At 43.6% G+C, this 24,187-nt stretch overlaps 2 protein-coding genes across 2 annotated transcripts in view; one reads left to right on the forward strand and one right to left on the reverse strand.

Annotated features, from left to right (window-relative positions):
* Positions 1-13,665, forward strand: part of FAM131B (family with sequence similarity 131 member B) — a 31,098-nt gene extending 17,433 nt beyond the window's left edge. The window contains exons 3-7 of the mRNA XM_057368283.1: positions 1,402-1,437; positions 3,930-4,023; positions 4,630-4,827; positions 5,150-5,293; positions 5,692-13,665. Of these exons, the coding sequence (XP_057224266.1) occupies positions 1,402-1,437; positions 3,930-4,023; positions 4,630-4,827; positions 5,150-5,293; positions 5,692-6,236 (1,017 nt within the window). The 3' untranslated portion in view covers positions 6,237-13,665. The remainder of the gene's footprint in view (positions 1-1,401; positions 1,438-3,929; positions 4,024-4,629; positions 4,828-5,149; positions 5,294-5,691) is intronic.
* A 5,305-nt stretch (positions 13,666-18,970) lies between these two features.
* The window catches only part of CLCN1 (chloride voltage-gated channel 1), a 55,682-nt gene continuing 50,465 nt past the window's right edge, over positions 18,971-24,187 (reverse strand). The window contains exons 21-24 of the mRNA XM_057368304.1: positions 24,087-24,125; positions 23,381-23,485; positions 21,255-21,341; positions 18,971-20,753 (exon numbers count right to left, since the gene is read on the reverse strand). Of these exons, the coding sequence (XP_057224287.1) occupies positions 20,361-20,753; positions 21,255-21,341; positions 23,381-23,485; positions 24,087-24,125 (624 nt within the window). The 3' untranslated portion in view covers positions 18,971-20,360. The remainder of the gene's footprint in view (positions 20,754-21,254; positions 21,342-23,380; positions 23,486-24,086; positions 24,126-24,187) is intronic.

Genomic DNA, 24,187 nt, shown 5'->3' on the forward strand with positions numbered 1-24,187 from the left:
TCAGGAAGTTTGCGTTTTTTTCTGAGTTCAGAAGTGGGTGTTGTGCATCACTGTGGCATCATCTGCCAGAGGAGCGGAATGCCAGTGAGCCCCTCAGGATCATACCTGTGCAGTTTGGCTTGCTCTGAGTAGAGTTGAGTCACTCCCTTCACAAGAACCATAGTGAGTAAGAATTTGCAAGTGGAASTGCTTTTTAACCACTCATGGTGGGAGTGGAACACAAGTAGGAAAAGAGCGGTGGCAGTTCTGACAAGCCTGTAAGTCTGCATTCCTTGAATAAGGGATTCGCATTGGAATGTCCAGCACTGTGTCCCAGCTTCTGCAGCRCAGCATGAAATCTTTTGAAGAAACACATTTGTCTTCATTTTGATATTTAGAGCTGCATTCGCTAGTAACTCACAGCCCATGGAATTACCATGCAGTATCTCAAGGGCTGGTTTGTTTGCTGTTGTGAATTATTGCAGCTTCTGCATTCTTAGGTATCTGAATTTTCAGCTTTGTGAGGTTCGGGGTATACAATGATGATTAATGAAAATATAAAATGTATATTAAATGCGTAATATTTGAAGAACCACAGGTAATGTTCACAAATAACAACACACAGTTTGCAAAACCTTGAAAAACGCCAATAGGTGTGTATATATATATATATATATACAGGTATTTTTATTTTGTTTGTGTACCTTGCTGGCTTGGAATGTAACTTAAAGACACTTGTAGTTTCATGAAATCCTGGCAGAAATTGTTCGGCCCAATCTTGTATGGAGAATTCGGCCAAATCAAAGCAGATCTAAAAGTCAATGAGCATGAACTACACCTCAGTGAACATTTTGATGTATGTGAATGGATACCATAGGTGTAACGTAAGTCATCGTAATTTTCCTGAGTGTCTCCATCCCCAAACCCAGGATGTTGAGGTGTGAGTCCTCCCAGCTGAAGGAAATGCACTCTGAATTGGTACTGTGATGGCTGTTGTGGGAAATGGTTCTGGTTTGCAAGGGGCGAGTGAGTCAGAATGAGCAAACTGAAGCACTGCAGGAGAAAATAATTCCAGCAGAATTGTGTTTCTTGCTGTATGACGCTCAAATTACAGAGGTGGTGTAGCTCCTCCTTGTGTTAACCTCAGAGTGGTGCAGCCCACTCTTAGGAGGGGAGCCTTGTGGAAAGGTGCTTTTCTCTTTCTTGCTCTGGCCCCCTCGGTCACTATTCCACTCTCAAACACCAGGACACCGACAGGCACCATAATCACGAGCAGAGAATGAAAGCAGCTTGAAAGACACAAGTTTTTGATAACATAACAGATCAAGTAGTGCCTGTCAATCATGGCAAACTACTGGGGTTGCATGGACACTTGYGAGTTGTTTGTTACTCTAACGTGGTGCCATTCTTTACTTTCTTCAGCAAACACGAACGGACTTCTCCTGGGATGGTATCAATGTGAGTATGCACTGCATCATTTTTCAAATTTCTAGTCATAGAAAGACCAGGATTTGTCTGACATTGGATGCAGTGGAGGCCCCAATGGAAACATGACTGGAAGTCCTTGGTTCCGCTGAAATTCTGGGAGTTGTCTGCAATTCAGAGGATGGTGATAGATGTTTGTTTGCTTCTGAGTCTTTTGCTGTCTGGCAGGTATTTCGGTCTGCAGGTGGCTATTGAATTGCTTTCATCCTTTATGGGGCAAATGTGTGCCATTTCGTATGTTCTGTTGTTGTGATTTCTGGGCTCTGCTATGTAAGAAAGGTGTCTGTCCAGCATGTTTATAAAAATCAGTAGTCCTTGATTAGAGCATCATTTGATCTTCTCCAGGAGTTTGGGAGAAATGTCTTMCTCATTTTCAGCTGCACACAGAAGTAAAAGGATTCTTAATGTCTCCTAGGGTAGATGATCTATACCATTTAACCTCAGTTAAAAAGCAGATGAGAAACAAGCAAACATTTTAATTACACATGTTCCTTTTGCTCTTAATACCTGTGCTATGATTTTTTTTTAATTTATTTCTCACTAATGCAAAGACAACATCCTGAAAAAGGAGCAATACATATTTGTTCTACCGCATTTTTTTTAAGGGTACTTAAAAAATACTTTCACATGAGTTACCTTTACAGTATTGGACACTTGGAGAGGCAGGATTAGAAGCTCCATTTTGAGTAGTGTAAGTATTTTCAATTCAGATTCTTTCAAAACTTTTAAAATACCTGTAGCTTTCTTGTTTACTGTGATTTGAAAACACTTGGCACATTGGATATAATTTTTAACTAACTCTCACCCTGCTGATACCTTTTTCATTGTGGCACTTGTGGCTTGGGATCTTTTGCCTAGATCAATTACGGAAACAAATTGTGTGGGAAAATAATGGTGCATRTGGCAAATGTCAGGAAGAAATTTGTGATTTTTTTTTCCTCACTGCACCTCTGTCTAGCTGAAAGCRAAGTACACAAGGTCATGTTTCCTTAAAAAAAATAGAAGACAGTTTCCTTACTTGCAGTCTCCCATTTTCCAACCCATACAGAATCCATGGTGCTCTTTCATAATGCAGCTCTTACCCAGTGCGATTCCATAGATCTTCTTTGATACCAAAGCTGGATCWTGAATTTCCTTCCCTTCCCATTCGTTCCTGCCTTCATGACACAGCTCTCCAACCTTGCAGKAGTAGGAACCCTCTGCAATTTCCTTTTTGGATGGGTTCCATGAGGCAGCTCACAGCACAGCCCCCAGGTTGTCTTGGAACAAGTGGGTGGATACTGAGCAGCAGCACCTGGGTGGGAATGACCAGTGGGGGCATAGATGGACTTTCTACAACAAGCTTCATCACCAAAGGAAATGCATCATGGAKCAAGGGCTGTGTTCTCACTTTTTACTGTTCTTCCTCTGCTTTCTGATTTCTTCAGCTCATGTTACACATGGCGCGTTCATGGCCCCAGTTACAGGATGCCTTAGCTGCCACATTTACACTCAGTTTCCAGAAAAACTCACCTCTCATATKTTGGCAATTGACTGGAATTCTATGCCGTTCAACGTCTTTACAATGCCTTCCTTTGTCTCCAGTATTTCACTGCCCAATTAGCGCTCTGCTCACTTTTTGTGAGGTCTGCGCCTGTGACCAAAAGATTGTTTTGTGTCAGGATTTAAAGTTTCCAGTGTTGTGGTCACTAGTTTTTAGTTTCTTTGTGTTTGAAACATTCTAGCCTTGATTTTCAGAGAGATTGAAATGAAGAGCAGAAGCAATGCTTWTTTAGCCCTTGTGAAAATTAAGCCTCATGTGCAATGCCTGGCATCTCTGAAGAAGCCTGATGAATTCATCTTGAGAGATTATTTTTGTGATGATGTTTGTGATGGCTGCCTGTCCCAATAGTGCCCTGTCCTTGTTATTCAGGGACTGAGGATAAACATAGAGAAGACAGTAAAGAAAATTAAGCGGAGCTGTAGGCCACATTTCTTTACAGATGTAGGGTGCTTGAAACAGGACTTGTCACTGATACAGTCACGTTCATTTTATTAAGACCATATAAGAAGAAAAAACCCAAAGTGACATTAAAAAATTGGTAGTACGATGCAAATATGATACATTACTGTGTCTTGCCTACTGCMCCGGCAGCTCCTCACTGCAGGTTCCCTGAATTGTCTGTCAGCCGTGTCTCACATCTTCACAAAGACTTGGGAGGGGTGCAGCATGTCTGTGGAGGACTGGCAGCAGCCAACGGGAGGCTTCTCAAAGCTTCTGCCTCTGCCTCTGGCTTGCCTCACTCAGTCCCAATGCTGGCCAACGTCCAGTCCTGGTCAGATAGCCTCTAGTTTTTCCTTTCCTTCTTTTGTTCTTATTGCTTGCTTCTGCTCCTCATCTTCCAACTCCCTACTGTTTTCTCACTTCAGTTCACTTCCTTTTCTCCTTCCTGTATATCATTTCTTCATATTCTCTCTCTTTTCAGCTCTCCATGGAAGATACGACCTCCATCCTCCCCAAGCTGAAACGCAACTCCAATGCTTATGGGATTGGGGCTTTGGCTAAATCATCTTTCTCTGGTGAGGTCCTCAAAATTTGACTTTATCCTTGGCAGCTTCTCTCCACAGGCCTTTGTGCCTCTTCCCATATCTCTCTGTTGCTCTCACAACTGCTCCTTTCTGACTCTTGCCTTTCCATGGCCTTAGAGGAGTCTCCACCACCATGGTTCTAAATACAGAACTCTCACAGTTGTCGTCCTTTCAAAAAAACAGATTTGTCTTACTCCTGTTGGCTTCTCACTGTGCACCCCTGCTCAGACATCTTCAGTTGCTTCCCCTCAGTCTTGGGTTTAACCCCATTTTCTGTTTCTTAGTTTGTTCACTTCCAGGCTTCATCCTTCATGCCCAGCTCTATCCTAAATGGATTCTAGGCAAGGAAGGAAATGGTCTTTCATATTTGGAGTTCCCCTTTTACCCCCTTTCTGAGAGTTTGTCCAAGGAAGGATGGAGAAACTCCCCYGGAGAGTGATGCAGTGAAAGGTGGGAGACACCCAGCCCTAGTCCCGCATCCATGACTGTCAGGAAAGGAAGGGAGAAGCTCCGTTCCTAGGAGCGGTGAAAAAGGTGGCAGAAAGCGCCAGAGCTGTGTAATAGCCCTCCCTTGTTTCCCAATGTCTGGCCCCTTAGGGATATCTCGCAGCATGAAGGACCACGTGACGAAGCCGACGGCGATGGGCCAGGGCCGCGTGGCTCACATGATCGAGTGGCAGGGCTGGGGCAAAGCCCACAGCCAGCAGCAGCAGCACACGCAYGAGAGCGCGCGCAAGGACGCCGACGCCTACTCGGACCTCAGCGACGGCGAGAAGGAGGCGCGGTTCCTTGCAGGTAGCGACTCCTTTTCTGTGGTCTGTGGGTTGGATTGGTTGGGATGCCCCAGAGCAGATTCCCTGAGAGACCAGAATGCAGAAGCTTGGGAAAAAACCTCAGGAAACGCTGTGGGTGGTTCATGTGGCTGAGGTARAGAGACTTTGCAGAATATCGCTAGTGGAACACCAAGTGAGAGAGTGAGGGCCAGCAGTGGTTGGTGGGTGTTGCTGAGATGGGGCCTGAGCGGGATAGTGTGGCCAAAAGGTGGGGTAAAGGATGATGGCAAGAAGTGGAGAATTTAACACATCTCTGCTTCCCTTCCCCATCTCCCTTGGCACAGGAGTGATGGAGCAGTTTGCTATTTCTGAAGCAACTCTCATGGCCTGGTCCTCCATGGATGGTGAGGATGTGAGTGTAAACTCAAATCAGGACAACCCAGCTGGCAACTACTCTGAGAACTATCAGGAGCTGATGGAGAGCCAAGGTGAGCTCCAGTGCTCCTCACTGATCTGAAGACACCTCCTTCCTGCTCTTGTCACATTGCTCTGTTTTGCTGTACCCTGTTTTACTCTGTTGCTCCAGTCAGATCTACTAGAGTCATCCCTGTTTATGGAGCTGCCCAAGGAATCTAATCTTAACAGGGAGGCTCCAAAGCTCAGTCCCTTTTGCCTTTTTAGGGCACAACTGTGGAGAGCTACCAGCTCTTATGGTCAGTTGTGGGTATAATCAAGGTCATCTGCCTGCTGCCCAGAACTCTTTGCCCTGCTTCCCTCTGAAGGATTCGTGTACCCTGTGCAGTTCCGTGCCATGCACAGGCATGGAGGAGGAASCAGCCTGGCCTAGGCAGTGTCTAACTGTGTTGCTTGCCTCCTTCTCTCGCAGAGCACATGGCCCAGACGCAGTATGACAGCTGGCCTCATTCCTACGTCTCGCAGGGCATGTACTGCTTGGGCTCGTCCGACGCCTGGGAGGCCAGTGACCAGTCCCTGATCGCCTCCCCAGCAACTGGTTCCTACTTAGGCCAGAATTTTGATGAGTCCCAGACAAACCTTCAGGAGAGCATCTTGCTTCAGAGCAACTTTCTCCAGCAGCAACAGCTGCAGCAACAGCGGCAGGAGCAGAACTTCATCCAGAGCACGGGGCTGGTCCACGTGTGGCCCCTGCAGACTGCTCAGAGTGGGGGTGGAGCCGAGTCCAGCACGTACATGGAGGACCACATTGAGGATGAAGGGAACCCACGGCTGGAGAAGGCTCCTCTCCTAAACAAGAAGCCCTCGCCGGAGGAGGATGATGCGGTGTGCCGGGACCTGGAATCTTTGTCTCCTCGAGAGGAGATGGAACACGCTGCGCTGAGCCGCAAAGTCTCAGATGTCACCTCCTCTGGGGTGCAGTCCTTTGATGAGGAAGAGGGAGAAACAAACAACTGATGCTTTCTGTGAAGTTCTCATCATTGCTGAGCAAAGAGAGGGGTGGCAAGGAATGCAGTTACAGGGATTCTTCTCTCCAGCTCCCCATATTTCCAAGCAGACACACCTTCCATTCCTGACATTTAATTATTTTTTTAAACAAGAGGAAAATCTCAAAGTGATTGACACATAAAAACCTTTTCTTCCCCTCCCCCGTGGACACATATTTTGGATTTTCATTGCTCTGGGCAACATGTGATGTGCTTGGAGAGATCTGGATTGGTAAATAATTTCTAAATCTTTTTAATACAAAGTCTTGGCTGTGGATAAAAACACTTCTGGTACTGGGGATGTGTCTGGTGAGACAGGCTTGGTATAGGGAGCAGCTTTGTGACTAGAATTCATCTTGGCAGAATGGATATCGCTCTGTGGACATGGCCCCCTTTGATAGAGTACATGAAATATAAACTGGTTTAACATGAAGATGTGGCTTTGCAAATCTAGATTGCACTAGAATTGTGATTGTGGCTGATGCAGAGGATCAGGCTGTGTTCCATACAGACYGTACTGAGATGAAAGATGTGCTGTGTAACCAGGTCCTCAGCAGCACCTTGATCCAGAGTTGTAGGTTTGATGGATTCAAACTGCGCTCCGTGGGCCCACGCTGCCGGCATGGCTCTGTGGGCACGGCTCTGCTGTGGAAGAACGGATGCAGATACCAACCTAACCCTGCTCTCAGATATTCATGCTTTGGTCTCTTATTTATTTGTTTCTCTCCTTGACATTTCTGCCTTCCCAGGAGCTGGCAAGAGTGGTGTCTCCTTTTGGCAGTGGGCACTGGAAGCCAGTGGAAAGGACATTTTCAGCTACAGAGACAGTCATAAAAAGCTGACTCTTGCAGGGGGCTTGAGAACAGGTCCATCTCGGTGCTGCTGCTGTATCCTTCTGTCTTTTCCTTGCCAGCAGTAYGGGGAGACCCAGAGAGTAGGCAGCAGATCCAGGAACAGTGTGTACAGCTATGAGATCACAGATACCTAGTTTACATTCGAGTTTTCAGTTTTTGTGCTTTTTTTTAACCTTTTTATATGCTGGGTAAGCGTTCACAACAAAGCAGTTAGTAATGGGAAAGGCCTGTACTCCAGTCATGATTTAACAGAAATACTGCACCTTTCCCATTTCTGCCGCTCCTGCAGTGCCAAATACAGCTGGAGGAAAAGGGATGAGGAAATTTTCTCCTCCTATTTGTCTTCTTCTTCCTGCCTATGTTTTCTTCTTTTGTTTTCCTACCCCCAAGCAGTGTAAATAATGCTCAGTACTTGGTCTGTTTGCTTTTCCCTCCCATATCTTTTTTAGGTGTGGAGAAAGCTTATTTCAGGAGTTTTCCCTATTTGTACAGGTTATATATTTTTTGTTAAAAAAACTTGGTTCTCTGATTAGGGGGAATTTGGTCTCTTGCAATTCCTTGACATTTTTTTACAAACCTCCTCTTGGGAGGGAGAGATTTTGAAAGGAAATTGTTTTCCTTTCGGCTCTCCCCAGAAAATAAACAGGGACAAAAGCAAAAATTGTATAAGGTTATTGATTTTCTGGAGGACTGAACAGAATCAGCAGAGATTACCCAGGTGCTGAGTTTTAATTGCAGGAGCTCTTGCAAGGCAACATTAGCAAATCACGGGCATAGATCAGATGCTGTATCTGATGAGCTAGAGAAAGGAATTTGCCTGGACACTGCCATACTGTTCCAGGAGCAACTCTTTCTCACTTACTCTGACTCATATTTGCTCTGTTTAATTCATGATACATTTGTCTCTTCTTTGCCTCCTCTTCAGGCTTGGTGTGTTTTTTGGATGACAGGAGAGTGATACATGCTCCCGCCCTGCTTCAGGTTTAGTTCCTGCATATTTTCAGGGAGGAATGTCTAAGGAGAATAAGAAATGTCATCAAGTCTCAGAGTTTAGACAGCTCCTGGCAAGAAAAGCAAATGATGTCCAGGAATTGTGAAATGTAGGAATGGGACTCTCAGGTAGAACTTTACCCCACTCAGCTTTTTCCCACTAACACAGCAGCTGTGTAAAGACTGACTCCTTTTTGAATACCCAAGTCTTTCCAGCCAAGTCCACTTCAAGCAGATCTGTCTTCCCTCTCCGTAGCACCTCTAAATGAAAGACCTTTGGGATGTTTAAGACTGGTACTTCGGTGTAGGTAAGAGAGAAAAGCTTTTTGTGACCCATCTTTTTTTACGCATTTGCTTGGTCTTGCTTACATCCCTCTAGGGAGATAGCTCTTCTGCTGAATGATGACCTTTCAATATATCTTCAAAGATGTTTACACATTAAGGTATTAACCTCCCCTGGGCAGCAGGGCTGGATAGACACGATCCTCTGTAGTTCTTGCAGGGCCAGTGGTAGTTTGTTGTCCTGAACTGGCTTGGGTCTAGCTGTGGAGCAGGGCCTGGGAAATCATGCCAGCCAGAAAAGGGAGATAGAGCAAGTGCCAAGAGCACTTGCTCAGCAGATGAGTAAATGAGTAAGTCTAAACCATTTTTTATTTCTTTTTAAAAAGGTCTTCAGGGAAACAAAAAGGGTACGTACCTTTGTGGGAGATTTGGGTGGCTTGTTGTTTCTTTCTTCAAACAATTTTGTTTCCATGTGCCTCTGCAGGACCTATCTGGATGTTTACGGTAACTTTTAGAGTAGCTTCTACTGATCCCTCTGTGTTGTTTACAGGGCTGGGACAAGTGGATCAGCTTGTCCAGGGCTTCTTTTTCTTTAATATGGATGTGTGGCACATTTATTAAGATATCTAATTGATATCTAATAGATATTCCTTATCTCCATTGAGGGCAGTAACAGGGAATTATTTGCATAGGGAAAAGTGTGAAAAAAAGTTGACCTTACTGGACATTCTATGGAGTCTAAAAGGAAGAGAAAACATATCTGTAGATTTTTATAGCCTCTGTGGAATTGGGATAGAGAATTACACTCTGCTGCATAGTTCCATAACCTGCTGTCTAGAAACCTGTAGATAGCCTCATTCTCTGTGAATACAGACTGGTTTGAACACCACTCTATGTAAATTTTCCAGCTTACTAAATTCTGTAATTTTTTTTTCTTTAACATTCTGTGAATAATAAAATTTCAGCCTTTTCCTGAAAGAAAGAAAAAGGCTATTTTCCGTGACCTCTCCACAATCCAAAAGAGCTATTTGCTAGGAGTTAGACCAGAGAGAGCAGATCTTCCTGTCCACACTTGCCACCTGAGTGAGCATCCTGAGCTGAACTGGAAAGGCAGTTTGAATCTCTTTGAAAGTGGAAAATTGTTTGTATAATCTGGCCTTTTCTTATATAACAGGCCTGCTGCTTGTGTGTGCCCAATATCAGAGAGAGACCTGGAACCTWCTGTACGTTTCCCAGAAAAGCTGTTATTATATAGATGTACCTATTCAAGCATATGGGAGGCACAGGTGCTCTGTGAGCGAAATTTGGCCTGCAGTCCCTTTATCCTGGTGAGGAGGGATGAGTTGGAGAGAGTCCAGCCAAATAGTCAGAGCCCAAATTGTGTTTGTGAGTCTGTAAATAAGAAGGAAAGGTAAGCTCGGTATTCCTGATCTGCAGTTACTAAGAAACTGAGCTCTGCTGTTTGTTTCTACAAACCCTTCATAAAGCAAAGCTTTACTACAGAAAATTTTGGGTATTCCTGAAGTAGTGGAGRTGGAAGATTCCCATCTTTACCCCAAGGCTTTGTCTTCAGTAGAAAATTGTTAAAATTACTGCGCTAAACATGAAACAAAGCTTAAGCACAAGTGACCCTAATTTAAAATCTTTCACTGCAAGAAAATTCCCTCTTGTTCCTTTTCCCATGATTGCTCAGACCTGATTAGTTATACTATTTCATAAGGTTTTATTTCATATAAATCTGAAGCTTTCTTTACAATCCTTCTGGGTTCTCTTCAATTCCATTACCTCAGGCTCTGGGACAGAGAAGTTAATCTGCTTCTTTCAGTTTCTGTGCCTCTGAATCATCATCATCTACTGGAAAACTGCTGACAAGTCATCTGCTTGCTTTCCCCGTTAAAAAACTGTAACATCACCTTTCAGAACAGGCTTGCAGCAGAGATCGAAGTTTAACCATACCTGTAAGCTGATCCAGTGCTGAGCTGCTTTGGAGGAGGAGGAACTCTGCTCTGACCATGCACACCACAAGCCTCGGGCRGGTGTTGATATACAGCTGACCCACACCAAGCCAGGGACTTTTACTCTGCTGTAAAAGTGAAGAGGGAAGAGCTGTGAGCAGAGGGAGAGAGAGTGCTGTTGTCAGCAGCTGGCCTTCCTTTGTATCAGGTTAGAGAAAMTGGGAAAATGTGCTTTGAAGTGACATCTTCATGATGGCTCTAAGCTACTCAAAGGAGCTGTCCTGCCTCCTTTCTTCCACCACCACCAGCTCTGTACTTCTACTGCCTGAAAAGCACCAGCACTAAAGCTCATTTGGCTGCTCAGGAACTGGCCCCATTGGAAACTAGCCCAGTCCCTACCTAAAGAAAGGTTTCAGTGGGATGAGCTCTTCATATTGCTTCTCTTTCTGAGCCAGGCATTGCTGAAAGCTGGTGAAATTTGTAGATGGTCGTATGGAAGACTGGTTGCAGATGCAACTACAGTTGGCTTAAGCTGATTGTTACATGTCTGTCTGAAAAGAATAAGCCCTGATGGGGTACCAGGAAAGGCATATTCCCTCTTTTCTTCCTTAGTGTTTTCTTTGGAATTTCTAGTATGCTCTTACCCAGTTTAGTCTTTGTTATTTATGCCCTGTTATTTCCCTTGCTGTTCCCTTCCACAGGCTCCTTTGAGGTAAACTCTGGAAACTGGGGAGGAGGACATGAGTAACTTGATATATGCATGAAATTAATAAAATTAACATGCACAAATCGTGTATGCATTCAATGATTACACTCTGTGGCAGCTAAAGATACTGATGACTTTTGTCCTGTAATTGTGAGAGGGGAGACTTGAKCAAGGGTGAAGCACAGCTGTTGGAAGTGACTTTTATCCCTGTCTTTAGGCCAGTTCCAATCTAGTGTGAGATCCAGAAGTGCACTTCACACCTAGGCAGASTCTGTGCATGCTGTTCTGTGTACAGCAACAATGAAAAAATTTTAGTTGTCGTCTTGGAGAAGAGACCTGGAGAACGAAACTGGTCTCTGTGTGACGGAGGTGTGAGGTTTGATGGTGAGGCGAGGGAGTATGCAACAGTACAGGCTTGTGGACAACTGTGTGTGCCAGAGAGGGAAAGACATGGAAAGAAAGGCTTGGAAAAAGATCAAGAAAAGCTTGATGTCTTTTTTTTTATACAACACAGGTAAGAAGCCTCATGGCAGACTCACGGCAGAGTGGACTGAGGTACAGAATTGCTATAAAAGCTGTAGGTCCAGGATTGTTGCATCTCATGGTACTCCTTAGTCCAAGCCACAATTTTTTTTTCCTGTAAGACAGTGATAGGAAAGAGACCTCCCTGAATCTGGGTACTTTCTAGCTTCTTTTTCATTGTMTTCAAAAAACAGTTCACAGTATGCTTAGTTCTTCAGGGAAATCATGAGAAATACACCAAATAAGAACTTACTCCTTGTCCAAATGAAATGAATGTGAGTTCTGATCTCAYTGGGAACCCAAAATACCTAAATTCAGCTTAGTTTGCCTTAACTGTTGTATTGGTAATTGCCTACAAGGAGAGATAAACTCAAATAATCTGCCTCTAAATGCTACAGAAAGCAGAGCAACATTGGCATAGGCTACGATCTTCCTTCTGATTTCTCCCAAGTGGATTTTCCAGCATTCCTTCTTCAGACTCCTTCTTCAGATATGTCAGACAACTCTGGCGTATCTTTTTAACTATCTGTTTGACTTTTTCTAAAAGAAACAGAGACAAGAAAGGAAAGRAAAAAATCCATTCCAATACAGAATACTTTCATCTTTGATTTTCCTCCCCTGTAGCAATCTGACAGGGCTTTCTATAGGAAAGATTTCTATGCCATGGCTCAGGGAAAGGAAAACTAAACAGGGAAAATGTGAGTAAAATAGTGCCTATCTGAACTAAACGTATGTGTAGGACAGCCTACAGTCATTAAAGCACAGTCTCAAATGTAATTGCAAGCTGTAAAGTTGATGTCAGGTGCCTCTTTTGTACCATAGGCTTTTCCCAAGCTAAGTAGTAGGGAACCTGTGCAGAAGCAGAAGAGCTGGACTTCTGTGCCCGATCAGTGTGTCTTTGTCTCAGAATATGTCATGGAGCTTGGGGACACTGTGCTCTCTGAGCAGCACAACCAGCTCCAGGAATTGACTGGGGTAAGGCATGAGGGTTCTGATGTTCACAAATGGACATGGAAGATCTGCACTTGGAACATCAGGGTCTGTTTACATCCTTGCACTGACATTTTTCCCCAGCATAGGCAGATCAAAGTGTTGTTTTTTCCTTGGAGATGAAGAGAAGCTCCATGATTGTCAGTGTTGGTCTGCACAGAAGGAAAGAAAAATGTGATGTATTTTTCCAGAGCAGATACACATTGTTGGAAGAGGAAAAATTTAGTCAGGCTGTGATTCTGAGAAAGACCGTGTTTACTAAAACTGTRAAGACTTGATCAAGAATGTTCTCAGTGCAGATACCACAGAATCACTGAACGATTGGAAGGGACCTTAAAGATCACCAAGTCCAATGCCTCTCCCATGGGCAGGACTTACCTATTGATGTGTAGTAGCTGCTRTCTTCTAGGAAGAGAGGGGTTGCAGTGTTCTGTGGAAAGAATGCTGTGCTAGGATCTTCCTCATCTCCTTCAGCTGGGAATATTTGAAATGCCCTCTGAAACCTAGTCTTGTTTTTGCTTTCCCATAAGGGATCAAATGCCCATGCTTGCAAGACAAAAACATCTAAAAAGGCTTTTCTCCATTATGGAAACAAGATTGTGCTTCTAAAAAGATAAAGGCATGTAGTCCAGATTCACTGGCCTTCTGGATTCATTTTCATTGGGCATGAAAATCTAGTCATGATTGGATTGGAAGCCAAAAGGTTAAGAACCCTCTTCCAGAGCTCTGCCATGTTCCCATGAGGCAAGTGCAGGTAGACTTCCCTTCTTTTCAGATACTGCATGCTTGAGCAATGTAGCAAGCCAAACRCTCTTTTGCAGGTATATATTCTTGTTTGGCTTTAATTTTTCTTTTCTGATTTGTGGATGTTGTGCATGATTGGAGGTCTCTGGAAATCCCTACACTATAAAATTGGGACTCAAAAGTAATTTTACAGGGAACAGGATTTCTGTTGTTTCAGCTCTTTTCAGATATGGGTAGGTAGAGGCAGAGGATTTGGGAGGTGCRAGGGTGGTGGTTGGGAGTCTCAGGGGTGGCATGCAGAATGGATTCCTGAAGCATGTGTAAAAATAACTAAAGGCTTGGGTCTTCAAATATTGTAGTATCTGAAACTTACTTCAGCATAAATGTATGGGACAACACAGGCTGCTGCAAAGTGATTTTCAAGGGCTTCCCCCGAGCCTGTACGTGTTTTCTGTAGCGGGGAGGCTGCATGGTGATCACATGTATTCTTTCAAGCTAGTGTTTACAGGGGTGCGTTGATGTTTGSGGAGAGAGCACTGAATGGAATTAAAACAAAAAGGGAAAGGCACCCACTATGGAAAGCTTTCATCCTACATTGTCCCACACTAGCCCTTAATAACTAAAATGAGTCTGATTTGCCTTTGGTCTTCCAGCTCCAAAACATGTTTGCCTGAAAATTTTTGTTGGATATACTTCGCATGTTTTGATAATGTGACTTACGAGATAACACTTCTACAAAGATATATATAAATACATCCATGTGCAACCACCTACATACATGTGCACACATTACATATAGACTTAGAGAACTATATGGCACTGCACACCTCCATGCCTGTATGTGGCAGCAACCACAGTAAAGGAGGGAAGGTAGCTCAAAATAGCATGTACAGTCCTTTATGGAGTTGTTATTAAACAGAATGTGGTCTTGCCGTCCTGGCTGGTGGAAGTGTTTTATTTCTGTGGGACTGGTTCCAGGGGAGTTGCGTCTRAGGAAGGAGGATCCGAGGAAGAGGGGGTGGGTTTTGAGGAGATAGGCTCATGGAGCACATCAAAAAGGATCCATGGTGGCTTGCAGAAGCACCCCAGAGTAGCAAATACCTGGTTTCTCATTAAGAAGATAAGAACATCACATTTTGACTGTGCAGGGCTAAAATCTGGTATGTGTCTGTGATTACCAGGCATGAATCCCAGGACAGATTTGAGGATAGACACCATCACATCAACAGAATCTTTTAGTTTAGCATTGAGTGAGCTTTCCTGTTGCACTGAATAAGAATTTCTCAGGTGATACGTGTAGGTTTTGTCCCAATATTGTGAGATGCAGACACATCTGGCACAGAGTTGGACAGAAATTTCTCAACAGGGCATGACACAGAAAAGCATCTGATGCTTAGCTTGTAAAAGGCACTGACATTGGATAGCAAGACTCTGGATTCACCTTYCAGTTTAAATGCTTCTCAGCCTCCTGTCCTCACAGCAGAGTGGGGAATTGGTTGACCCAGAGGGAAAGAAACATCGCTGCACTTMCAACATCGCTGGGTCATCTGCTTCTGATGTAGGGCATTGGGCCAGACCCAGTCACTATTAGTTTACCATATGAAACTTATAAATTCTAGCCATAAGAGATATCTATTTCCTTGTCAAGATACTTGTTTTCCTCTGGTTCTTCCAGGAACTAAGCAGTGTTTCCTGCCCTTCTTAAATGCAGTGTATTTTACAGCCAGGGCTATTTGACTGATCTTTGCATTCTGTGTTCTATTTGAAATTAATTTGCTTCTCTCCAGTTTACCTCCCTTTCCTATTGAATAGATTGCCACCCACCACTTGGTATGTATGTCTACATAACTATGCTAATATAATTAATTTAATTAATTGTGATTTGCATAAGACACATTTACTTCTTTTGGTTTTTGGTTGGTTGGTTGTTTATTTTATTGTCCATCTTTATAAGTCCCCCCCATACTCTCTCCTGGTTTTGTGTTTTGGGTTTTTTTGTTTGGTTGGTTTGTAGTTGGGGKTTTTTTTKGTTGGGTTTTTTTTCCAAATTGCCTCTAAATTGTCACTATTTTCTTTTTGAAATGTAGCGTGTCAAATGAAACCAGTTATTCCCTGCGTTTGAGACTTGTGTCCTTGGGAAAACACAATGTTTTCGGCTTCTGCAYAGGAAAAATTTATTTTTTTCTTAATTTCACATTGTGCTGCAGAGATGGTGTCCAGCTGCTGAGTGCTTCACCTAAAAGAACTCTTTTGTCATCATGCTAGGCTAGATTTATCCCCCAGTTAAGTTCATCTCCTCTGGATTCAGCTGCTTAGCCCCAGCAGGAGCCTCATTCTGTAGTATCTGCCTCAGGCTCTGATCTCCACTTTCTGCTTATTTCTCTGTCTAGACTAGATGGCAAACCTGCCATATGTTTCTCTCATGTTACTGTTTTACCATTTCTCATATGTTACTTCTAAGTGATTAATGAAAACAGTAAATAAAAAGGGCATAAGAGCATTCTTGCTGCACACCTCACTGGATCTGCACTTTGCCAGCTGAAAGGGCATTTTCTACACGGTTCCTCAGACAGCTCCTATCTTCTGTGCCAGAGAAATTGCAATTTTGAGTTAAGCATAAGATTCTGTGACATGTTTGGTCATAATCCAACCATCTCAGCTACCATTTCTTTTCACAGCCCATTTGCTTAAGTGCACTATAGAAGCTGGAGGAAGAGAGAAAAGCAGGTTTTGTTTTKTTTTTTTTTTTTGTTCAAATGTATTTCTCATAAACCTTCCATTACTGTCTTTTGCATTTGTTTCTGTGTGGAAAAAACTGAAAAGCTTCTAACTTGAGTTTATGTGACTTTAATTCTGAATATATCTCAGTATGCCTTGTAGCTTTACCTTCTGTTCTTCAAACTGAGTAGCTATTCAGTAAATAGATCCTAGCAGTGCTTAGATTGTTACTCAYGTAAAGTAGGCAATTCACATTTTAATTTCTCTGCATTCTGTTTCCTTTATAAATTTGCTACTGGACTTTTCCTCAGCTGGATGTTGTCCTCCATATCAGGTGCAATTCTTCAAGTGGGCTTGATATGTTTCAGTTTTACTATAGAGCACATGTTTGAAATAGCAGCATACTAAAAAAAGCTGGGATGGGAGCAAATACTCATTTSAAAGACCAGTGCTTGAACTAGTAAYAGGTTTGGCTGAGACTACATCACATATCTTGAGACCCTAACCCTAATGCTCAGGCATGGCTTCTATGTGTAAATTTTAATTATTGGTGTCCAGTGTTGATTAAATTTTTATGAGAGCTGTGCCCAGATACCTGCTTATGTGGCCATGAACAACTTAATGCTTGCTGTGACCATATTTTTAATAGTGTGTTTTTAATTTTAAAAGAGGGGTCTTTGCTTGCTCAGCTGGTTATTGCTGATCTTGTACTCTTTGGYCACAAAACACACACTTCTATACAGTGTTTGCATAACTGGGAAGAAGGGGGATGTTATTTTTATTTACTCTATCTGTGTCTCTATTTCTGCCTGTACTAATTGTTTTTGTCCACAGGTTTAGAAAACTATATTTTTTTTAGTCTCAAATAATTTGGCAACCAAAAACGTTACTTTGATGAGGCAAATTTTTCTTGTTGTTCAGTAGTCCATCTCCATGTGTTTTCTCCTTTATTTGGCTCATTATCAAGTCTCTTAGCCTTGTCATAACTACTTAAAGATCTGCTTGTTGTCTTACCAACTTAAATCTTCCCTATTTTTTCAATTCTTTATACTGATGCATTTAAAAACAAAGACTTCTGCTTTGACCCCAAAGTGCCATGTGAAAGAAAGTGCAATTTTTTGCTAGATTTCAATTTCTATCTGAGTGGGAAGACCTCATAGCTGGTACAAATTCTGGGATATTTCGAGTTGGGGTAAAAATTATTTTTCCCTGTAGGTAATCAAGTGGGTGCTACTTTGGTAGGATGGGAGATGCAGGTTTCAGAGTGGTAGATCAGTGTGACTTTGTTTTCTGGACGAAAGTTTCAAGTTTAAACTTGGAGGGTATATAGTGGGATAGCCTGAGAGACTGCAAACTTGAAGTTCCCTTGACAAAGGTAGGTTCAGCATAATTTTACTGCACATTTTGCCCCTATTAATGTACTTGGCATGAGCTCAACRGAGATTTTATTGGTAAGATGGAAGTGTCAATAATTTCAGACTTTGCAGACCATCTTTTTTTAGAGAGTTGTTTGTCCCATCCTGGCTCCCTATGCATTTTYATGTATGAATACAGGTGAGAAAATGGTGCCAGTGAATGCTGGTTCTGTTCCATGGGTGGAGACGATACCTAGAATGGATCTGGGGTAGTGTCTATAAAGAGCAGGAGTTACCCCCCACCTTTCAGCTCCCGCCCCAGAGAGCAATCCAGCTCCTCACAGCAACCTTGGGACAGCTGAAGGCAGTAGGAATGGAGAGATACCTGTGTGTGCACATGTGGGCACACGTGTGTRCTCTTGTAATCTCAAGTCACGAGTCTCAAGAAGCTTTCCACTTTTGCTAATGTTTCACTCCAAGCTCCCCAAGCCTCTCCATGTGCATCATTTTTGTTCCAGCCTCATCTCCCCCAGCTCACAATCTGTCTGTCATGACTCACACACTTGCTGGCTTTGATTTAGGCTCCCATCTGCTTTCTCAGCCAGTCACATCCCAGTTCTTCTGCAGCACACTGTAGGAGAAGTGTGGGACTGGAGCAGAACATATATCTGTATTCAGGAGAGAGGAGGGGGTGGTGTGCTGGCTCCAGCCTCAAAAGTTTCTCCCTATCTCATCTGTCTCAGTGGAAGCTTGTGGTTAAGCTGCAAAATGTAAGTCTGCACAGTAAGGCTGGGGATGACTTGGAGAAACTCATCCTTCTCGGGTGTGCTTGGACCCTCAGGTGAGATTTGGTCTCAGTGTTGTCACTCCCTGCATATTTATGCTTTTGTAAAAGGAATGTCCTTCCTCAGCTTACATAAGGGACTCTCTCAGTTCCCTGAGAAAGAAAAGCAGTTGTTTTGCCTCTTCCCTGCAGGCAGCAGAAGGTGACACAAAGGTGGCTGGGAGGCTGTGCTGATGCCTGGCAGGCACAAACGCGCCCCTCTGGTGGAGGCAAGCAGCTGTTGTGTGCCAGAGGCTCGCCTCAGATCACCACTGTCTCCTCACAAGGACAGGRTGGCTCCTGGGGGACAGAAGATCATTAAGGCAGGAAGAGGCTGTCCCCAGTTAGTTTACAAAGGGGGATTGCATGCCGAAGACAGGACTGAGCTGGTGGGAATTCCAGAAAACAAAAATAAATTTCTTCCTCTTCAGGGGATTAGCGGGGAAGAATTCCTTCTCCTATAAATTTGTCACAGACTCTCCCACCCATGAGCATCATCAGAGAGGAATTGGTGCAAGGTCAATCCTTGGAATTAGAGCCAGAAGGGAATTTTCCTTTGGTGACTGGGTTAGAGGTAACGATATTTTTGACTTGCTCCTGAGACAGCTTATGGAAAATTACCTGTTAAGGTGAAACTGGTCACTCTAAGTTGGATCATGCTTTACTAATACCAGGAAAGGGAATGAGAATACCCCCAAGAACATATTTCCAGAGCCTGGATTTCTTCTCTGCTGCTGGTAAGTGGGAACATATCCAATAGGCTGCATCTAAGTGCCGTAAGACACCAAAAATATGGTAGAAAGAGATGTAGACTGTTAGAAGAAGCTGCAGAATACGCAGAATTTGGTTTTGCCTGTTTACTGAGAAAACCTCACAAGAGCAAAGTGAGTTAAACAAAGCAGCATCTTGTCTTTGGATGCCAATGTTTTGCATGCATGACACGAACTGACAAGATGTCTTTTTGCAAGATGCAGATCTGCTCCAGATTTAGAACTGGAATGGAGAGGGATTCTGCAGACAAGGGTTGAGGTCTCTTCTGTTAGTCACAACAGAGACAAGCTGGCAAAAGTGAGAGCTGGAATTCTCAGATCTGAGGTATGCAGAAATATGTGGAAAGTAGGCAGGGTAGAATTACCGGGAAAGTGCGCAGGAGTTTTCAGAAACCTGTTTTCAAAGTGTAAAAAATGTGTCTTCCCTCTCTGTATTTCTTGGCAGTCTGCTAACACTCCATAATTATTTTTTTATTCTTGAGTTCTTATATTTTAAGACTATAACTGTGGAAAATTGTGAACAGTGATTCAGAGAGACAAACACAGTTATTTGAAATATAGGTGTATATATGCTGTTTTCCTCCTCTTCCCCCAGCACTGAGGATGCTCCCACTTAGGATTTTCCCATTCTGTTTAAAAATTCCAGAGATGATGGGAAAACAAACACTCCCTTCCAGTGTTTTCTAAAGCCTTGGCTGAATTCAAGACATGAGACATATACCAAATATTTTCCTCCCATCAGTTTTGAGGGCATGGCTCAGCTATAGGGCTGAGGAGAAGCATCTAATTGCATCCCYATCCAGGAAGTCCCAGAGTAAAAACTGAGAAAGAATAAAAATGTTCTACATGGGAATGTTTTTGGGAGGAGGGGGAGGGGTGCAACGTAAGAGCCAGAGAAAAGGAGCTGCAGCAACACGGACAGGGTGGCGCTGGAAGCAGCAGTACACTCCTAGGCCGGAGGTGTGGCTGTGCTGCCACGTGCAGTTCTGGTGTGGCTGCAAGGATGGCACCAGCGGCGAGTGAGAACTGACCCTCCTGCACTTTCTACASGGCAGAGTGACCCAGAGCCTCCTGGCTGTGTCCAGCAGGATCCATGGCCTGTTAGAGTCTGCTCTGCCAGGGCAGCAGGCTGAGCATGGTCAGCCTGTACTCCGGCACCTTCCAGGGCACATCTGCCACCTGCACATGTCCCAGCAGTCCAGCAGCCTGAGAGTCTGCACAGAGACAAAGCAGCAGAAAAAGGGTCGGTGTGATGTCCCTCCCTCCTCCCAGCTGAATCATTCCTCTGTGGGGATTGCAAAGAACATCCAAAAGCTTCTCTTTGAGGAGCAAACACAAGAAGACTGGCTCACTGAGGAGTGTGATGGACTGCTACCTTCACACCAGCTATAAGTGAACATCATCATCCTCTTCGTCTTCATCCAGGTCAGTGGTGCGTAGGTTTATGTCCTTGAGGATGTCTGAGATGTTTTCAGCAACTGGCCCTGTCAGCTCCATCTCTTCCAACTCAGTATCSGTCGCGTAAGTGGAGCTGGGGACTTCCCCCTCTTCCTGCGAGTGTGAGGGCTGGGGTGAGTGTGAGGAAGGAGGCAGAGGGCTCTCAGTGCCCGCGTTTGCTGCTTGYTGTGCTGCCACCGCGCCGTCATCTTCCCGGCTCCACGCCTGAGGGCTCTGCCCAACCTTGGTGTTGGTGGCAGTCCGGGTCACTTCACGGAAACTGGCAAGGGGTGGTCGCAGACGAACCCCAGAGCGGGTGGAACCCTCTATTGCCTTCTGGAGCTGGGAAAAGAGGAAAATTTCAGGAAAAATGTGAAAGGGAGGCTGGCCCAGTCCTACCCAGCTGAAGTTAATCTACTTCCCAGGGTAAAGGGATCACAAGCAGAGTCACAGCTCTGCCTCCGGGGCCTGTGGAGATAATCTTTTACACTGGTGGTGTAATGAAAAATGCCATGATAAATAAATTCTACACCACTTTCAGAAACAATAATAGCCACTCAGTTGAGAGTGGCTATTAAGGCTCAATTAAGAGCCCTAAACTCCTGAAAAAGATGAACCTTCAAACATCCCTGTAAACAACACCTGCTGCCTCCTCTGAAACGCAGTCATCCATTCCTCTACATGGCTTCCAAAGAGCCGACTTAGAATTCCACATTGGATTGAAAATGTAGCACTTGTAGTTACATATATTCCCAGCTGGGACTTGCAGCACCTGTGAGTTGTTGCAGTGATCCACAGGATGCTTGCAGTTGTTTAAGAGGATGGCAAAGGATCTGTACTCACCTCTTCCAAAGCCAGCACTCCCCTCAGCTTCCCCATGCTGGTTACGTAGGCATGGCTGAGCCCCAGGAGCGAGAACAATGTGTGCGTCTAGGAGCAAAACCACAAACAACCGTCTCAGGGACCTTGAAAACTGGCAACAGGGTACTTGGTGCTAGAGCTGGGACTTGGGATTTAGAAATGGGAATCAGAAAATAAAATAGAAATAGAAATGAATAGAATAGAAATTAATAGAGAAGAGAAGAGAAGAGAAGAGAATAGAATAGAATAGAATAGAATAGAATAGAATAGAATAGAATAGAATAGAATAGAATAGAATAGAATAGGTGTACAAATGTGCAGTTATCCCAGCGAGAAACTGTCTTCCCTTCTTCTGCTGTAGTGTCTGCCACACACTACCCTCTGCTCCTTCTGCAGCCATAGCTGGGAGTGTGTTGGTGATGGAGAGCACATTCTCAATGTCATTCTCCTGCATCTGGTGGAGATTCACATACAACACCTTGTGTTGTGTATTTGGWGATATAGTCAGATCCTTTTTCATTTTGGTGCTGGAAACTGAACTACCATATAGTAACAYGTGAAGTCAAAACCAGGTTAGGTTTTTTTATTCTAGTGCTTTCCTTAACAATAGAAGATTTATTTTTTTGTATCCCAGAATATTTTCTGTGACAACTTAAGCTTGTTGCTGCTTATCCAGTACAATGAGAACACTGAGAACGAGTTATTCCCTTTCTCTTACAAAGTCTCCTTGAAAGGGCAGATATCACTCTATCAGTCTTATTTTCTTCAGCCTAAATATACCCCATTATTTTACTATATTCACAGATCTGGCTTTCTAAAACTTTCCATATTCTCAGTGCTCATCTCTGGTGTCTTTCCAGCCTCCAAGTTCTTGAAGCTGAGCTCTAGCTGGACTTTACCTGTGGCCTCACATGAAATCATTCTGTCACAGCTATTGTTTGACCTTTTTAACATCCTATGAGATACTGAATGTTGTGTTCAAGTGTAAATTAGGAAAGCTCTGATTTCTCAAGAACAGGACATTTTACTCTAAGGTAAAAGAAACCCAGACTGGTTAAATATAGTTTGCTCACAATAAACTGGGATATCCTTTCCATTTTCAGTAGTCTCACATTTAGCTCTAACTGTGCATATCTCAGATAGTTTGATTATTTATTCCTGTTTGGTGGTTTGTTTTTTTTTTTTTTTTGTTTTTTTTTTTTTTTTGTTGTGCCTCTAAGTTAAGTTGATTTGTCTGTTATTTATCTGTTATCTCACTTGCTCTTTTGTATGACAGGTACAAAATGTTCACCATGAGTAACCTTCAGGTGTAATTTCTTGTAAGCCTGTATTCACAAACATAAATGCTAGTGGTTTCAGGTGAYTTCAGACACCCCTTTAGAAGCCCCATCTGAAGTATATTTTCTAGTTATGCTCAAAGCTGAGATCTTACCCCTCTGATAACAGGCCTATGCTGACCATTCACACTAAATAAATATTGATAAAGGCATGCACTCTGCACTTTTCCTCCAATACACTGCTTTCCCTTCCCATTGAGTGAAGGCCTAGTCCTGTCTTCCTCCTCACATACAATGACCACTTTAATCCCTGGTCATCCTATGCTGACTCGAGATGTGGTATGATCCAGCTTCCTCTTTCCTTGTGCTTCAGTTCAATGAAGAACCTGTGATATCACCAGACTCTACACCCTGACAGAAAAACTCTGAGAAATCCATGAATACTCATTCCAGTGCTGCACAGTGACAGGGCAGAGTGTAAATCTCAGTGTAATGCCCCAGCAGTCAGGCACACAATACTGCTGTTAATGTAGCAGCTTTTTTTTTTTTTTTTTTTTTTTTTTTTTTTTACCGAGATTTACACTCTTTCCCTACAAAAAGCTTTTTTAATAAAAGCACTTGGATTTCTTATCACATAGCCTTTCATTTTGCAGGAGGTTGGAGGGGCACACAGAAGATTACAGGAACAAGCTCACTTCTGTAGCTGGATGTGAAAGTGGCTGGTGATAGTACTTGCAGTGAAGACAAGGAGAAGAAATAAGTCATAGATTGAACTTGGAATGATAGAGTGGAGAAAAATGAGGTATGCCTCAGGGAGACATCTGCACCCACCTTGTGCAGGGAAGTTCCCTCCACCAGTTGGAAAGGGGAGGGATCCAYGCGGCAGCTGTCAAAGCACACGCTCTTGTTCAGCTCCTCCTGTTCCCAAGCATCTATCTGACACAGGAAAAAAGAGGAATCACTCTTATTGGTACCTGCAGGGTTGCTGTCTTGTGTACCCAAATGAGTCCTTCCTCCTGGTAATGATCCTGTGTGGATCATTCATCTTGCCCTTTATATCTCACCCCTCAGGTTTCCCATCCCTTTCTTGCCAGATGTCAAGTCACTGTGGAAACAAGATAATTCAGAGATTTTCTGAGAAGATGGGGTTTTGCTGCTTCCGTCTAAGAAARGGAATGGACATCTTTAGCTTTCCTTTCTGAGTGCATGTCCCCTTTGTCCTTGCAAGATAATTGATCCTTTGTTTAAGGAATGGAGGAACAACATAGGCCCACAGAAAGATTTAGATGAGGGGGCATCATTCCAAAACCCTGACTTGAAGGCCTGATCGGATCAGTCATGGTTTTATCAGCACATCTAGCCAAATAATATCTTCTCTTATGGGTGGGACTTGTCCACTGTGCCACTTCATGAGGAAAATGGCTTTAGGTATGGCTTTATGTGGCAATCACTGAGGTTCCTGGAGTATTGCAAGTGATAGGAAATGTGTAAGAGAAGTACTCACTTGACTTCACTCCCTTTTTGCACCTGGTCTTACCTCTTCTGGTGTCATTGTCTCAATGACTTCCACTGGCTCCTGTAGGAGAAAACACTGTTCAGGACAGCCAAAAGAACCCACAGTTTCACAGAGTAGAGAAA

The sequence above is a fragment of the Malurus melanocephalus genome, unplaced genomic scaffold (assembly GCF_030028575.1).
Source record: "Malurus melanocephalus ecotype Western Australia unplaced genomic scaffold, MMel_1.1 scaffold_89, whole genome shotgun sequence".
Taxonomy (NCBI): Eukaryota; Metazoa; Chordata; class Aves; order Passeriformes; family Maluridae; genus Malurus; species Malurus melanocephalus.